Here is a 19130-nt window from a genome sequence, read left to right on the forward strand (position 1 = left end):
TTGAGCTCGAGTACCAAAACTATCTGACAAAATGGATAGGAGTGGATAAAATATATAAATCACGGTGGACCCCACAGAGTTTACTGAGTACAATGTAAATTAAGGTGGTGGATTTGGTGCTATATGCGTAAACAATTCAGTGGGTGTTACGCTTAATGTAGGGCCCACAATGATGACATGTGGTAGATCCACTCCATCCAATTTTTTTTATAGCCAATTTTATGATGTCATACCAAAAATTAATCACATTAAAATCTAAGGTGGACCACACCACATCAAACAGTGTTAATGAACACTTACCATTAAATGATATGGATCTGCTTAATTTTTTTGACGCGGTCCACCAAAGATTCGGATCTGCTTAATTTTCTGGAATAATATGCTTAAATGATATTAAAAAATAGATGAACAACTTGGATAAAATATATATATATAGCAAGGCGGACCCACAGAGCCTATGACAAGACTGGCCGGTCTACCACATAGACACCCCTCAAGCTCCGAGTGGTACGAATGGTTTAAAGGAGATTAAAGTTACATGGGCCACACAATGATGTATTTATTATATCCACCCCATTCATCTATTTGGTGAGATCATTGTAGATCAAGAGCCCAAAAATGAGTCATATCCAAATCTCAAGTGGGCCACACCACAAATGGCAGTGGGACAATGATTCTTACCATTAAAACGTTTGTAGGGCCCATAATTACATTTATTTTCCATCCAATCCATTCATAAAGGCCACAAATACCTGGATGAAGAGGAAAAACAAATATCATATTGATCCCAAACTTCTGTGACCCTAAAATGGTTTCAATGGTAGACGTTCAATCCCCCACTATGTTTTGCAGTGTGGTCCACTTGATAATTGGATCTTCCTTATTTTTCGGCGGGGAGGATTATGGGGCATGGGCAGTAGTAGTAGCATGCGGGTGCCAAATCTACCTTCAGATCCGAGGATGTACAAAGAGGGAGGAGGAACACAAAAGAAAATAAAGAACATGTTTAGTGGAAGGGATGTAAGGAAGAAAGTTGGAAAGTTCATAACAAAGTTTTTTATATACAATCAAATCCCCGCGAATGTCGCAACAAGTCCGCACTTCAAAAATATGATAAGTGAAGTGCAGCGTGAGGGTGAGGGTGTGCAGCCAGCTACGCCCTTTGAGATCATGTGGAAGTACCTGGATGATGAATATGCAGAGATGAAGACATACGTTGATTCGTATAAGCAGTCATGGGAGATGTACGGCTACACCGTCATGTGTGACGGTTGGATCGGACCGACGAAGATGTCGGTCATAAATTTTATGGTCTATTGCAAGGGACGGGCGGTGTTCCTGAAGTTTGTATATGCGAGTAATAAGATTAAAGATTCTAACTATATTTACGAACTAATGTACAATGTCATGCAAGATAGTGGGAGGATAAACATTGTGCAGTTTGTTACGGACAATGAGAGTGCATTTGTCAAGGCGGTGAAAGATATTCAGAACAAGTATCATATATATTGGACCCCCTGCGCAGCCCATTGCATCGATCTCATGCTGGAGGCGATCGGGGATAGGCCATCGATGAAGACCGTAATTACTGATACACTACTCATCACAGACTTCATATACAACCAGTGTTCAAGTTGTCGGCGATATTATCGAAATATCGCCGATAATATCGGTATCGCTAGTCTTGCGATACCGAAACCCCCTTATTTCGTTTCTCTTTGGATTATCGGCGAAATATCGCAGATATCGATGAAAAATCGGAGATATCGGCGAAAATCCTGGATTATCGCCGATAATATCAAGATTTTCGCACTGTAGCTACCAACCACGATCCCTATCACGGGAAAACTGTGGCCAACAACCCATAAATCCGTGAGAAAACCCTTCTTTGAAAAAATCAAAAAAAATATCAGAAATAAGAAAACCCCTCTTTCGGAAAAAATATCGGAATCGAGAAGATCGCCTACTTGTTGATCGGATCGGAAGTTGGAGCTCGGAAGAACGCATCGATCAACAGCACCCGGTGCCATTCCGTTCGGATTTTCAGGTTTGAAAATCCCCTTTCTGCATCAACCCTCTTTCAAATATCTCATTTCTTCGGCGGAGATATCTCTTCCACGAAATTTTGGGGTTTTTTTTTTCTTTTCGTAAAGAAAAACCCGTAATAGATATTGGGTTTTTTTTTTCTTTTCTTTTCTTACCAGCCTAATGAGGCATGCGCACCTACGCACATGCGCACCTTTGTACACGTGTCATGGGAGTGTAATCCGGACGGTCCATGTGATGCAGAATCACATGAAACTTCGTAGGGGCAAATTTCATACCGATCTAAAACTCTGGTAGGTTATAGAAAAGAGAAATGCAAATCAATAAACATTTTTCTTCTTTCATGGCCCACCAAAGTTTTGGATCAAAGTAAAAGTTGGGCCTTACAGGTTTCATGGGGTTCTGCATCACGTGGACCGTTCAGATTTTATACTCCCATCATGTATGATGGCCCACCAAAAAGTTCACACCAGTTACGTACGAACGCAGTGAGCATATATCAACGCATTACGCGGAAAACAATCCGCGCGTGTATAAAGGCAGCCCGGCCACCGCATGTAAGGCCCACCATGATTTATTTATTTTATCCACTCCGTCCATACACGTTAAAAGATAATTTCAGGCCTTTATATACAAAAATTTGAGGCATATCCAATGTTCAAATGGACCACACCATAAGAAATAGTTGAATTGAATGTCTACCGTTGAAAAATATTTGGAGGGCCACGTAAGTTTTGGATCAAGCTAATATTCGTGTTTTCCCTTCTTTCGTGTCATTTTTAACTTTTGAATGGGTTGGATTTCAAATAACGTTATGGCCAGCCTTAGGATAGTTTCAATTGTAGGAATCACTCTTGAACTGTTCTTTGTGGTGGGGTCCAGTGCAGATTTTTATCTACCTCATCCTTTCGCTCATGGCCTAAAATGATATCTCAAAATGGATGGACGGTGTGGATACAACACATACATCGTAGTGGGGCCTACAGAACATGGTGACGTCACCTCAGTAGCCGACCGCTACTCAACCTGTCAGTATCTAAGCCGCGTCCGCACGGATCGAAAATGGATTGGCTATTCCCCTACCACCAGCCATTGCACTGTGGGTCCCACCATGATGTATATGTTTCATCCATGCCGTTCATCTATTTTTATAGATAATTTTACGGTATGAGACCAAAAATGAGGTATATCCCAATCTTAAGTGGACCACATTACAGGAAACAGTGTTGAATGAACATTGACCATTTAAAACTTTTTGGGGCCCATAAAACTTTTTGGGGCCATCCAATGAACATCTCGCCTCTTTTTTTACTGTAAACATATCTTTGATAGTATATCAGATCCATGAAAATGGTGGGACACACCATGATGATCAAGATGAACCGATTTTTGGGTGGGCCACAACTTCAAAATCAATGGGCAGCCGATGGAATACTTAGTGTACATGTGTGCCAGCCAAAAGAGTGGATTGATCTGATTTTCATTCCAGTTGATCATCATGGTGTGGTCCACCTTTGGCACGTAACCGATTTTGTACAATTGTGACACTTCTGCTAGAAAGAAATCATTGTATCAGAAAATAACATCCAGGCAGGCCCTGGTTCAGTTGAATGGGGATAATTTCTTTAAATTTCTACTCAACTTCTATTTTTGGGCAAAAAATAGAAAGCTCCAAAAATGATATTTTGCTGATTGGGTCAGCGCATGCTTTTTGGCCCCCATTAAATGAAAACTTTTAATTTAATGTATTCTTTTTGTAAATTTTTTATTCCTAAATATGTAAATATATGTGTTTTGGCATGTCCTGAAGTTTCATTGAAAAATTCCACCATTTTCTCCATGTTTCCCCCTTTTTTTCTACATTTCCGGTTATCGGCGATATTATCGGCGATAACGATATTATATCTTTATCTCCGGCCAGCGAAACTTGTAGCGACACCGACAACTCAAACACTGTATACAACTACACCTAGTTATTAGCCGCAATGCGCGAGGTGTGGTGGGGATATAGTGCGCCCCGGGGCGACGCGGTTCGCCACAAATTATATCGTGTTAAGTAACCTCCTCAAACACAGACAGGGGTTACGAAAGCTTTTCGCCTCTCATGATTACGAAGAATGGAAAAAGTGGTTGACGAAAGTAACCTGGAGAATTGAGGAGCTACTACTGAGAAATACATTGTAGGATTACGTGTGCAATGTAGTGGGTATTCTAGAGCCCATTTATGTGGTGCTGAGGATGATGGACAATGAGACAAATCTGTCGATGAGGTCGCTGTATCTCCATACAGCTGATGAAAGAGGCCATCAAGGCTACAGCTCCCAACGCATATAAGTGGATGCATGCAATAATAGACGACCGTTGGGAAAGAACGCTTTCCCAGCCACTACATCATGTCGGTAAGTACTTATATGGATTTTTTTTTCTATATGCAATGATAAATGAGGGTTGTACTAATGTGTAGATGTTGGTTTTCAACGTATTTCCTGAATCTCAAATACCACTATAGCCGGAATATCTACGAAGATAATTCATTAAAGAGGGTTGTACATAAGTGTACGACCACATATTCCCCGACTGTACGGGGAAAAACAACTTTGGCAGTGAGGTAAATATGTTCCGCACTTACATTCTCATTATCTTCATCTCAACCATTCCATACTTATCCTGGTTGCTATACACCATCAATAGATTGTTAGATTCCGCAAAGCGGTTGGAATGTTTGCATCAAATTATCCTGGTTGCTATGCGGCAAGTGACTCCAGTAGTTATGACACATCATTTTATGATATGCAAGCGAATGGTGGTCCATGTACGGGACTGACTGCGAGGTTTTACAGCGACTGGTTGTCCGTGTGCTTACACATACAGTGTCCTCGTCACCCTGTAAAAGGAATTGGAGTACATTCTCCCTCATCCACACAAATAAACGTAATAGATTAGGGTATGAGAGGCTTCAGAAGCTAGTGTGTTGTCACTACAATATGAAGTTACGAGAGAGACTGCTCCACGCAGAAGGTAGAAGAAAAGCACAGGAAGACTCACTAGACCTGATGACGGTCGGACAGCATGCATATGCTGAGGATGAGGAGGATGACCCAGTTTACCAGTGGGTTAGGTCAGATGACTTGGATACCTCGGATGGGCGACCAGAGCCACACATTGCGGCTGAGGCAGAGACACGAGGGATTGATGTTGACGGACATGTAGAGCAGCAGAGGTCTCCTGATCAGGCATTCGACCCATTGACGAGGAGTCCAAAGGACAGCCCGCGGTAGTCACTATCACGCGGGACACGTGAGGAGGAGACATTGTCTGATACCGAGACTGAGTCAGAGAGTGATGCGGGGGATGGGTCCGGTGATGGTGATGGCAGCGATAAGGGTGATGATGACTTTAATGACAGTAACGATGATGATGATGATGATGATGATAGTGATGACAGGGATGGTGGCGGCGCGGGTGGAAGTCAGGATAAGAGGCCTCTTAGCCCCTTCACTAAGGAGGAGAATTTCGATCATACCATGCGAGACCTTGACCATGGTTCTCGTCCAGGAGAACCACGACCCCATCTTATTGTAAATAAGACATACACGTGTCAAAAGCTACTGAAGAAAAAGCATACTCAGAAACTTTCAGATTTTGAGGAGCTGCTGGCAAAATGCATGAGGAACACAGGTGTTCGTGACAAGCGAGGTGGCTCTAGATTTGGATCACGGACGAGGGAGGGGAGCTCGAGTTACAGGCCACAACATGGATCTAGAACACAAACACAGGAGAGTAGCTCGAGTTATGTGTCACAGTATAGGCATGGATATGGACCTAGTGGATATGCGGCGAGTGACTCCAGTAGTTATGGCACATCATTTTTCAACTATGGTCAGGAGTTCACTTATACATATGAGCAGGGATATGAGCAGCAGTATGGATACGGCCAGCAATATGGATACCAAGGAGCTTCATATGTGCCCATCCCAAATCCATTTCGGACACAGACTGTGACGATTATACAGTACCCACGGATGGGCGTATTGATTCAGTTCGGAGGGGATGGTACCAGTGTTATGTCAAAGAGTATCTTAACGGGCACCACTCTACTATGACCTGGGCACAGTGTTGTCGATTTATGGAGTAGCAGTACTATTCCCAGCCCCGTCAAGATGGTGACGGTGATTACAAGCCACCGTGCAACCCTGTGGGTCTAGGCCACAACCAGTCCCCATCATTGATATGTATATTTCTCAATTTTTGCTTCTTTCGTTTTTCAATTAATTGGTTGTGTTTTCATACATGACTTTGATATATTTATAAATGTCATGCATTCAATTTAAACATAGTTAGTTGCATTATTTCAGTTAAACATCGCATAGCTTAGGACCCTATACAAAGGAAATTTATTATGTGCATCCTTTTTTTTGAGATGTTATGATTTAAAAGTGTATTAAGAGCTTTTTTAACAATCCCCAAAGTTTCATTAAAAAATTCAACCATTTTCCCAATGTTTCCCCATGTTTCCCAAAAAGTACGATAAATTATGCGATACAAACGATATATCCCGTGCGATAACTGATACATATTTGTATCCCAAGGGTGCGATACATATCGTGATATCGGTATTTTGAACACTAGATAAAGCACGTGCATCATGGTGGGGCCCACAACACTTCCAACACCGACTAGTTACAAGGTCAACAATGTCAAGCATGCAATCCCACGATGACCTAGGAGACCAGGTGGGGAAACAAAATACGGGAGTGTTAGGGGTGTGACCAACCATGGCGTGCATGTGAAATCCACTCCAATCATAAGACACATGAAAAAGATTTAACCGAAGAGTTAAAAAATCAACCACATCCATAATTCAAGTGGACCACATAAGCAAAAATAGTGCAGGGGGACGCCCACCATCCAAATTATTTCACTTGGAATGGCCAACATAAATCATCGTATGGCCCTATTTTGCAGTCCCCATGCATGAAGTTTCATGAGGCAACTAATGATTGGAGTGGATTTCACATAAACATCATGGTGGGCCCTGTAAAAATCCAATGGTAGGCGTTCCCTATACACTTTCTATTAGTGTGGTCCACTTAAATCATGAATCAACCTAGTTTTTGAGTCCTACAGGCTACAAGTAAATTTCCATCACAAACCTAATAGTCGGAGTAGATTTCACGAATGCATTACGGTGGGGCCCACCCTATCTAACTTCACACCCCTACGTGGACCCAATTCGAGTGCCTAGCCTGTTGAAGACCCCACATGCATGATTATGTATCTTTGAAGGCCCCACTAGGAAGATGCATGTGGACTACTTAGTTGGATCATTCCGACTGTTGGATCATCGTCATTGGACATCTTGATCATGGGCCATGAAATAATTTAGTTTATTTAGTTGTTTACATGTTTTGTTATTTTTTTAGCTTATATTTTTTATGAGATTAGGGAGTTAGGAACAAATTTTATTTTATTGAGTTTTTATGTTAAATTTTTTATCAAAGAGCGTCTTTTTCTAAAAAGTCTTCCCTGAGACCATATAAGGCTTAGACGTCCACGGCCTAGCCCATTATTATTTCATATAAAATTTATATATAAATTTCTCTCTCTTTGCTTTATGATGAAAACCTCCTATGATTGGAGTGGTGTGAAGCCATGGAGTGATTCCATCATATCTCTCTTATTTTCTTCTCTTAAGGTAATATCTATACTTTCCTCTTCTTTTCTCTTTCCCTAATTCCCTCAATCTCTCTCAATCCCTGTCTACTCTATTTTCTTTTTCCCTTAAACCCATTCCCAATCTCATCCAAAACCCATCTAAACCTAGATCTACCTACATCGTAAAACCGTACAGACCTCCACACGTGACCATACAACCAAACCATCTCCTCTCTCTTTCCCTCTTTGATCCTTGCTCATTTCTCTCTAAAATCCATAACCCTAAGTGATGCAGGACCGACACATAAACCAATTAACTTGTGAGATCAAGTAGCCGAATTAAGATGTTTAACAAAAAAAAAAAAAAACATTGCTATAATCATCACAAATATCCTGAAAATCAAAAGGGCATCATGCATAATCCTAGCCTAAGCTACCAACATTGTAACACAAGATCATTAAATAAAACAAAACTAGGATCTAATGGATGTAGGGACATCTAATTAGCATAGGGTATAGTTTATTTCAAAATAGGAAACCTAATACAACATAGGATGAAAATTAGGATTTGGGTAATTTGGGAAAGTAAGAAATTTAAGTTTAGGGTTAGGGTTTCGGGGATGGAAGAAAGGGGTTTTGATATAATGATGGTGAGAAACAAAAAGGGGCGAGTGAGATTCATACGTGTGGCCGTACAGTCACACGTGTAGCGTGAGAGGATGGGTTTAAATCGGTTAGGGTTTGGATTGTGGATGGGTATGGGAGAGTTGGGTTTGGGAGGACGAAGATTTGGAATGGGAGAATTAAGAATCTGAAGAAAATACCTGGATGGGAAAGAAAAGAGAAGATGGTGTACGGATAGATAGAGACGTCGCACCTCCGTTGATGAAGATTAGCCTCGCACCAATCTTCCTTCCAAATTGCATGGAAGTATCTTCAAATCGCATGAAGATGTGAGAAGAAAGCAAGAGCTTTTCTTTTTATTATATCACAAAATTCAATGGGAGAGAGGTCACACGCCCCCCTCTTTTTATAGATCCAAGAAGTTTCAAAATTACAAAAATCACCGTCTTATGAATTTTAACGAAAATAACCCTAGTATAAATAAAATCAACTAAAACGCTCATAATGTGTCCAAATATAAAATAATCAAAAACTAAATCCTAAAATATGATAGAGTATAAAACTGGTATGGTCGATCAACGATCAATGGCCCGATCATGTGATCCATGAGATCCAATGGCTCAATCGTCGCGTCCCTCCGATCCAACGATTTGGATCACTCCATAAATCATCCCATGTGCATCTTCCCAGTGTGGGGTCTTCCAGATGCTCGCACATGCACATGGGGTCTTCAACACGATCACAGGTACTCGCCTAGCCACAAGGAAATCGGCGCGGCCCACTTCCTCCTCTGATACGTACGTAATGGTGTACGTGACGTGATGTCCTCATCACTAAGCCTAAAACCCTCAAGTCCAATCCTAGACCCTAGGTTTCCCAAAACCCTAACCCTAAATCACCCTAAATCTCAAAACCCTAATTCTCCATAACCCTACTTCTAAACCCTAATTTCCAAAATCTTATTCCCAAACCCTTAACAGACCAAGAGATTCCCCTTAGAATTAGATCAATTCCTATGTTAGACTTAGATGGAAGTTCTACTTTCTATAGGTCCTATCTAATCATGTTATATAATATCTAACTGACAGGTTGTGATTTAATCTTGAATCTGAGCATAGTTAAATACTTAAATTCATTATGCTTGTGATTGATTAGCAGTATTTTGTACTTTAAATTATTATAGTTAATACGTTGAGGATCCTATTGCATCATTTTAGGCTAGGCCATCCATCCTGCATCATCTTTTCCGACAAGTGCATCGTTGACTCCTCAATAACCAATGCAAAAGGGTATGGGCTCAATGCAGACCCATGGCGCAAGCCTATAGTAATTGGAAGCTCACTTGCCTCTCCATAGTGGTTCTCACATTTGTTATTGCTCCCACATACTGCATACATATCCTTAATCATGTTAATATATCCTCTTGAAACTCCTTTCTTTCCCAACATCCACTAGATTAACTCTCTAGGGCCCTATCTTATGCTTTCTCTAAGTCAATAAAGACCGAGTAGAGATCCATCCTCCTCTTCCTATATTTCTCTATCAATTATCCAAGTAGGAAAATAACTTCAATGGAAAACCTCCCTAGCAAGAAAACAAATTGGTTTTCTGATACATGCATCTCATGTCTTAGTCTTTGCTCAATCACTCTCTCCAAATGTTCTATAATACGGCTCGTAAGTTTAATCCTACGATATAGTGCAGTTACATATGCATCCTTTATTCTTATAAATAGATATCACAGTACTTTCCTCCATTCGTTGGCAGTTTCTTCTGTCTTACATTCTTGTTGAATGACTTTGTCGACCAAAATGACCCAGAATATCGCATGCAGTTCCAAACCTCTATTGGTATACCACCTGCTATGTGTGTGCATGCGCATGGCAAGAAAGAGAGAGCCTTGCTAAGTCCACAGGCATGTACAAATCAGCTAATGCACAGGCTGCCACATATGCCAATATGACACACAGGTGAAATATCCAAGCCATCCATCAAAAGGATATCAGTATCACTACTTATATTGCTTATCCCAGGAATCAGGTTTGTCCACTAGTCAGGTGGGCCACAATTAATTGGACCAATGTACAGTTAAGAAAGGATTGAGCGAAACTTTTTAATACCATGGCACACTTATTTCTAATATCATGGCACACCAACTAAGTGGACCACCTTTATCTTTCAGCCTTAGCATCTACACATTGAGGTCCACATGATAAATAGCTTGGATATTTCACGTATGTGCCCACTAGCATACGGGTGGCATGTGCACGTGTGTGTGTTCGTGCATGCGCATGTGCATTAGTGCATGTGTGTGTTGACATATGCGGCAGCATGTGCAATAGTGTGTGTGTGTGTGTGCGCGCGCACGCACATTAGGGTGCATGTGTATGGGAAATGATTTGATGCAAACGTTTTCATCAAAATTACAGTGAAAACATTTTGTGTGGGGTTCACTAGATGATGTGTTGATGACATCTGATCCATCCATCAAATGCGGCAGGTTCATTTGGCCAAGGGCCCCAAAATCAGCTCAATCCAAAATGAAGGTGGGCCACAAAATAGGAAACAGTTTAGGTGGGTGCCCACTAGAGTGTAAAAAAAGCTTGATGGCTATGGGATCCTTCATCTGGAGCACATGCTTCAAGTAAATGGGTTGGATGGCGAACCTGTTTTTTTGTGAACATAAATATAAAAATAAAAAATAAAAAATAAAAAAAAAACTGCAAATAGGCATGATTTTTGGGCCATGGTATTAAAAAATGGTTACTTAACGGCCGTAATGGTAATGGTGGGAGCCATTATGCAATACCAGGCCATAACGGTCATTCTAAAAAAAATCACCCCGTAACAGGCCCATTATGCTAACAAGACTGATACATTATCTTCCTTCGAAAAAAAATTGACCATTACAAAGCCATAACGATCCATACAGCCCGCATTATAACAGCCATAAGGCTGGCCATTATGGCCACCGTTGCATTACTGAATACCTTGTTTTGGGCCCATGCCCAAAAGAGGAGCGACGCATCTAATGGTCAAAGTGGATGTCATCAACACTATGGTGGGGCCAACAAATGATTAATGAAAACATTCTTACCATATTCCAGTAAAAACATTGGCATTGAATCATTTCCCTACACACACATACTTATATGTATATATGTATAGAGATTAGAGAGAGAGAGAGAGAGAGAGAGAGAGAGAGAGAGAGAGAGAGGCTCATATCCAACAGGTTGGACCACTAATTTATCGCCCAACCAGTAAATAATTTTCATCCTATCATGTTTGTGCAACATCTGGCTCATACAAAAGGTTTTTCACACCATGAGGATTATTATGCCGAAATCAGATTGACCCACCTATCAGGTCAACCACATTTATATAATCTTATTGTATCAGTGGCTAGCTGTTGTTTTTTATGGTGTGGCCAACCTGAATACCTGATGAGTGGATCTGGATCGGTTTGATTTTTGCACTAGGCAATCCTCATGATAGGGCCAACCTGTTGAAAGGGTAGAGCATGAAAGGTTGGAACTTGGAAAGGTAGTCTGTAATGGCAACAGTGGCTGTAACGTCCACCACCATTACTATTAAGATACAGGCTGTAATGGCCATTACGGCCTTGTTTTTATTTTTTTAGAAAACCCACATCAGCCCTGTTATTGGGGACATAGCGGGCGCTCATGGGTCATTTTTTACATAGCAGCCATTACAGCTGTTATGAACCCATTACGGCACACCAGATAGAACTATAACATTTTTTTTCAAGAAATAAGGAATTCGACCTTAAACAAGAACATGCCGCATGGAAGGATAATTTAAAATGCAAGAATCAGTTTCTTATATAAAATAAAGAATACCACTCAATGCAAAGAGAGACCTTCGGCAACAACCACTTGAGGTAGGTCGTAAAATGAACATGCTTGCTAAACTGCATGGAATTTCCTAATATTCTTGCCTGGCAATAAGGTCGGTTGCAGCTGAAGGGGAAACACCTTCTCCTATTCCAACCTGCATATGACAATGAATAGCTAAACACCATGAGGTTGTAAAATCTTTACATAACAGACATGCCATTATCATCTAAGCCTTGTCCCAACTAATTGGGGTCAGCCATAACAGACACATGTAATGTAATTTATGAAATATATTAAAGAAAATCAACCAGACATGAAGAATGGGCATGCATGTAAATGATCTAAAGAATAACTTTTTTCCCTCAGATAATGCTAATCATCTGGTCTATGGCTGGTAATTTAATGGGTCCAAAAATTGGATGCTAAAAAGCATCTGATATGGATGATTTGCACATTAACCCAAGAAGCGTGACTGGACCAAATGGGCAGTCTAGATTATCGATTGCCTATGTCCAAATGCATCTCAAGTCATAGGAAAGTCGCAATGGGTACATTTGAACATTTTCCATTATATTATTTGTCTTTTTCGTTAATTGCCTGAAATTTACAATGCCATATGACTTAGAACTACGATGAAATATCATAACTTAAAGAAGTCAGCTCAAATCAAATGGAGAGACCATTGGAAGAAGTTCACATGCCAAAATTAGAACATCATAACAGTTTGTGAGATAATTTACTAAATGCAAGCCATGGACACTGGCCAAGTTGGAATCCAACAGCCAAAGTCAACAGATAGTTACTTGCGCATACCAGAATCCTTGAAAAAACAAGTCCAGGCATGTATCCTGCTACAGAAGGAACAAGTATCGTGGCCAAAGACCAAGTCAAGACTCCAATCTCTAGAACTCTCCTGCATTAACAAGACAATAACTGGTAAACATAAAAAGTATCTTGGTACACAGGAAGTTTGAAGAAGGATGAGGAGTTTCATAAGCACGAGAAATATATTCTCTTTTTATTTTTTACGTCTTAATTTTTTATCAGCTCACTGCATGAATAATACATCAAGATAGATAAATGCATTTATAAAGAGAAAGTAGCAAGAATAAATGCAATGAACAACTAAAGTACAAGGATCGAAATGTTGATCAAATGTAAGATGCAAGGACTAAAATCATAATGATATTAACAAGCACCTCATTCTCTTATTTACAACCGCCTGCTTCCACAGTCCATGAAGCAGACCAAAACACCTAGATTTAAATTAATATATGCAAAGAAGTGAGTAAACAAATAAAAACAACCTGCTTTGATCATGTATAATCTTTGAAGATACAATACCCATTTCCCCAACAAGTCTGCATAAGTGATAGATCCTGAGCCAGTGAATTCCATTACCTAGCCTACTGAAAGAATGAGGACTCTAGTCATAATAAAATGCATTGTGCAACTACCACCACTAATTTTTCTACATTGGAAATTAACAATGCGCAACAAGATTCTTTAATTTGAATAGCAGAATCTAGAGCCATCGAGCTTTCTCAGAACTCCGGTAAGAAATTCTGGAAGTTGTTTTTTTTTTTTTTTTTGAAAGATAGCGGAAATTTTATTACAAACTCACCAAAAGTGAAAAAAGAATATAAGGAACTCAAACAAAACAGAAACTAGGGCCGCCTCAGAGGTTGAGGCAGAAACATCCCAACTAGAAATAAACCATTTAATTTTTTTAATGGTGGCATCAACCTCTGCCCTTTCGTTTTGAAAACAGTGCCCATTCCTCAATCCCCAAATAGCCCAAAGCACTACCCTTAAAGTCATCCTCCACTTAGATTTACCAACTTTGCCCACTCCACCCCCATGCAAAGCCCACAACACATTATCTAGGGACTTCAGCATGACCTAGATGGTTTAGAGCTCGAAAAGAAAGTGATGCCAGTTTTTCGTAGCAAACGAACAATAAAGGAAGAGGTGGTCAATAGACCTTGCATCAGTCATACACATTAAGCAAATGTTAAGAAGAACTAGCAATCTCCTCTGAAGATTGTCAATTGTAAGAACCTTCTTCCGACCCACAAGGCATACAATGGCCGCCACATGAGGCAAGGCTCCATAGAACCAGTATTAATAAGGATGCGTCGAACCATGGGGGCAAGGCGATGAGGCAATCAACCCAAATAGCGAACGGACTGAGAATTTACCAGAACGATGCACTACCCAAATCATCGAATCTCCATCAGAATCTGAGGGGTTGATACCTTTAAGAAGATCCAACAAGCTGATGAGTTCAACAATCTATTGTCCATCATATTCCTATACTACATCTAGGAGGGCTCCAAACTGTCTGGCTACCACAAACTGAAACACAATCCGCCACCGAAATGAAATGATCCGGAGCAAGACGGGCGCTCTAGGAAAAAGATCCCAAAGCGCACTACTCATGCACCAAACGTCCACCAAAAAACAGATGTGCCTCCCATTGTCGAGCGAGAATGCAATACCTCTACGAACAAGATGTTATGTATCTACAATCACCTTCCAACTATTAGAAGCTTTATAGAGAGAAGACCTCTTCACAATCCAATCTCCCTCCCGCACTCCATACTTACTGGCTTTGACATCCCTCCACAATCTTCCAGATTTAGTGCCAAACCTTAAAATCCATTTCCCAAGAAGAGCAAAAATCCGGAAATCATCAGCATGACTAGCTAGGTCATCCCTACTCTTGAATGCCTAGACTACATAGATGATCGCCGATCTCCAGATATTCATAAATACAAGCTTTTAGATGCAAAGATCTACTAAAAGTACCCAAAATCAGGGAATAAGATGGAGTCCCACCATCCCAAGTGTCTTTACAGAACACATCTTACTTCCATCTTCAATCATAGCATGAAGTTGAACAATGCAATAGTTCAACAAAGACAAACCATCATCACAAATAGCATGAAGGCAAACATCAAACTGTTCCATAAAGCAAACCCGATAGATTCTTATCAACAGATTGCAAGAACCAACCTCCTGTCTCATATTTGGGCCAAAAAAATTTGATCCGTGTCTAAGAATGATGCAGGGGCATCTTGGTGTGATTCCAAGGATGCACCGTATCTCCACGCTGGGGTGGGGTGACCAACGAGGTGGGGTCTATGTGATGCAGAATGGCCACGAGGTGGGGCACATTGTAAGACCGTGTGATTTGAGGACCCATGAGAAGTGGGGGTTGCCCATGGGGGGTCTCTCCTGGGTTTTCCTAGGAGGACCTGCATATAGGGATAAACTGGTCCTTCCCCATCAACTTTAGAGCTTTTAGTGTGATGGTCGGTTATCCACTATCAAGTGGTATCAGAGCGGGAGCCCAGGGATCGAATCTCCTCACCAGCGTGGGTGGCTGATGTGGGGGCACCTTGGTGTGATTCAAAGGATGCATCGTATCTCCATGTAGAGCTGGGGTGGCCCACGAGGTGAGGTCTGTGTGATGTATAATGGCCACGAGATGGGGCCCACTGTGAGACCGTTTGATTCGGGGACCCATGCAAAGAGGGGGTCGCCCATGGGGAGGTCTTCTTCCCTGGGTTTGCTTGGGAGGACCTGCATACAGGGATAAACCAGTCCTTCCCCATCAGCTCTAGATCTTTTGGTGCATTGGTCAGTTGTCCATTATCAAAGAGTCTGTTTTCTATTCTCTAATGGCATTACCCACCCAGATCATGTTGAAGTTGCACTAGTTACTAATTCCAAATACTCACTCTACTATAGTGATGTAGAGCGGGTCGCAGACAATTTCATGGCCAAGATGGATCAGAAAAGGCCCGATCGACGACAGAAGTGATCCGGACGGTCGGACCTTAGATCGGGTGTATCTCACAATCCGGAATGAGTTATCGGGCGTAAAATATATGATTTTTGGGTAGAACGAGCTACTTTAGCCAACCAGAAATACCCCTGGATCGACGGTCATTTCCTTATTTTAATTCTGTTTTTACTATAAATAGTAAGTTTTAGTTTGATTATAACTCTTCATCCGTTGGGCTTTAGGAGTTGCGCCCGACGCGAAAAGAGCTTAGAAAAGTTAGGAGAACAGCTTGGTGAAGCCAAATAGGACACTTATTATTTTTGGCCGAAAACCTTGCACACTAGTAGACATCACGACCGTCTATAAATAGTAAGCTTACTATTTATAGTAAGTTGCGAATTCTAGGAGTTTTAGTTGTAGTTTGCTTCTGATTTCTCTCTCATTGCTTGGTATCCCTATTTAAAGGGTTGTAAACTCATTTATTTCATTAATTAATCAATTTAGAATTTTATAGAATTTATTTTCTATTTTTCTTGCTTTCTTTCTCGTGGATTCGAGAAGCCTCTGTGAGGAGTCCAGAGAAGTTCCATGGATTCGGAACAGTTATCCTCTTGAGGGAGACGGTGCTCGACCTCATCACGTTCATCCCTGCGTCATCTAGTAGGCTGAAGTTAACTAAAGCAGAAATCTCTTTTCTGTACAGCTCAATTGAACCTGCTTCTCCACTACTCTTCTCAGTTGACAATGGAAAACATGGACTGCTTGACGAAACTCTCCAAACTAAATATTTTTGTAACCAGTTAATAGTTTCCCTGTAACCTTCTCAAGAACTCAAACAAGGCTAACTGTCTGCCAACACTTTGAAAAGGAGCAAATAGCAGTATCCACTAAGGCAGACGAACCACCTTCATCAACTTCCAATGATAGTCTTATAAAAAAGCAACAGAGTAACGTGTCTGGGGAAGCAATGATGACAGAACCCTTAGCAGAAAATCACTTCTATTCTTCTTGGAGCTGGAAGGGATAAAAGCAGCAAAAATCAAATGATCAAAGATGCCACAAAATTAAGAAAACAGAGGAACAAACCATACAAATCTTCTGCAAATTGATCATCCAAGTTAATTTTAATCTCTAACCAGCCAACTCTCTCCCTGTTAGATGGAAGAAACTAGAATCTGACCCAGGCAAATTCAAAATACTTAATCAGCCTCGAGAATAAGCATTCTCACAAATAACTCAAAAAATGACTACCTTAGCCATAAGAGAAGTAAATTATCGATGACTCATAAAGAGATGAGGGAGGTAACATCCAACTGAGGAAGCAAATATGGATTCAGCAACTTACACAGCATTATAGGGACTTCTAAAAACAAGGATATGCATTCATCTAGAAACAATTGAAAATTAGAAAGGGTAGTTCTTGACGAGCTGACCAAAATTAGAGAAGAAACAAAAAATTATGCTAAACAAAAAATGTACATGGAGCCATGAAGCATTTTGCCAATTTACTACATGTGCAAAAAAGCAATAAGGTCAGGTTTATAAATATCTCAGAATTCATAATACACCACGGAATAACTCTATTTGCCAGGATAAAAGAAACATCATTTGAGAGAAATAGAATTGCTTATAAAGATATTACTATTATAGACACTATAATGTTGGAGCATGCAAACAGAATTAGATCCCTTTGATGCAAGAAATGGTAATCAATGATAGATACAAAGAAGCATGGTATATGGTAACCTCCATTCACATCAAGTTATATGTTCTAAAAGAACGTTTTCATGAAGAAAACCCCGCTAGGTCAAGGAAAATGGTGAAAACAACCATAATATTCAAAATCAGAAAATCTTTAATATAGTTTGACTTTCAAAAACTAACCTTCCGCCAAAACTCTTTGCAAGCCATCCACCAGGCAATTGACTTAAGGCATACCCCCAAAAGAAAGAAGATTGAACCAATCCAGCCATCGATGCATTCCACCCAAACTGGTGTGACATGGGAATGATGGCAATACTCAAGTTTACCTATCGAATAAAACATATGACATAAGTAGCATCCCAAAAGATCTACCAAATAAAAAGCTAAATATTATTTCTTGGAGTTTTATATCAAAAAGCATAGGTAAAAACTTAGTTGCAAGATACTTCTAACTAGGTGCTGCTTCCGCTTCAAATTGCACTTTGGACTCTCACTCCAGCTCCTGCTTCCTACCCACTTATCCTTGTTTACATTTTAAGACAAACGCTACCCTGCCCTCGCACCCGAATCTGTTGCTGCTTCACTTCATGCTTGTGCAACTACAGGTAAAAGTAGACATAGTTTACACATTCACAAAACAAATACAAAATTAACGAGTTCTAACTGAGAAGGCAATCATCACATTTTTTTAAGATAATATAAAATTCACCAACCCACTAGCCCGAAGACAACCTTGTGTAGGGTGCACAGTGCACCACCCGCATGATAAGGATTTCGTAAGAACAAAATCAATGGTGGATTGAATGGGGGGACCAAAACAAGGAGAACCCGCAGCCCACTCAAATCAATCACACAGGAGGAAAAGCTTCTTCACTCCCTCAATTGTTGATGACGATGGTTTGCCAGCAGGATGGCTTCAAGCAACTAGCTGACGGAACCCCACCTCTCTCTCCTTCTCTTTCTACCTCACTTTTTCATTCAGTTTCCGTGAACAGTGTAAAGGGCTAAGAGGGAGGGAGGAAAATATATATGGGTGGGTGGTACGGGGGGGGGGGGGGGGAGAGAGAGAGAGAGAGAGAGAGCTAGTGGAGGTAAGCAGGAGCCCATGTGGTGCATTGGAGCTCACACATCATGGGCCCCACCCAAGGTTTGCTAACTAACATCTCCCACTTGACCAGTGGGGTGGGGATGAAAAACCTCATATTCACAGAACAAGACAATTGATCAAGGCCATAAAAATATGAGCTGAGGATCAAAAGAATAGGGTCAACCGGGACTGCACTGTCTCTATGCACTAATTATTGTATTGCAAATGACCACCATACCAATCAACAACCTCCCAAGCTCTACACAATTTGCCCTAAATCCACAAAACCATACAGGGTGGAGACAACCCTCCATCTATAGTCGCTTGGCCTACATACTTGTTGAGTTCAAAACCTATGCTTCGC

The 19130-nt window shown here is 40.8% G+C and overlaps 1 protein-coding gene across 6 annotated transcripts in view; it reads right to left on the reverse strand.

Moving 5' to 3' along the window:
• Positions 1 to 19130, reverse strand: part of LOC131254759 (probable anion transporter 5, chloroplastic) — an 89302-nt gene that overhangs the window by 58440 nt on the left and 11732 nt on the right. For 3 of the 6 annotated variants that reach the window (XR_009175844.1, XM_058255480.1, XM_058255481.1), the window contains exons 2-4: positions 17860 to 18005; positions 12996 to 13095; positions 12284 to 12336 (exon numbers count right to left, since the gene is read on the reverse strand). Coding sequence is in view for 5 of the 6 variants with exons in the window: in XM_058255480.1 (XP_058111463.1) it covers positions 12284 to 12336; positions 12996 to 13095; positions 17860 to 18005 (299 nt within the window). In the remaining variant the exon portion in view is untranslated. Of the gene's footprint in view, positions 1 to 12185; positions 12337 to 12995; positions 13096 to 17859; positions 18006 to 19130 lie in introns of all 6 variants that reach the window. The other 3 variants (XM_058255483.1, XM_058255482.1, XM_058255484.1) reach the window with 3 other exon arrangements.

The sequence above is a fragment of the Magnolia sinica genome, chromosome 9 (assembly GCF_029962835.1).
Source record: "Magnolia sinica isolate HGM2019 chromosome 9, MsV1, whole genome shotgun sequence".
NCBI lineage: Eukaryota > Viridiplantae > Streptophyta > Magnoliopsida > Magnoliales > Magnoliaceae > Magnolia > Magnolia sinica.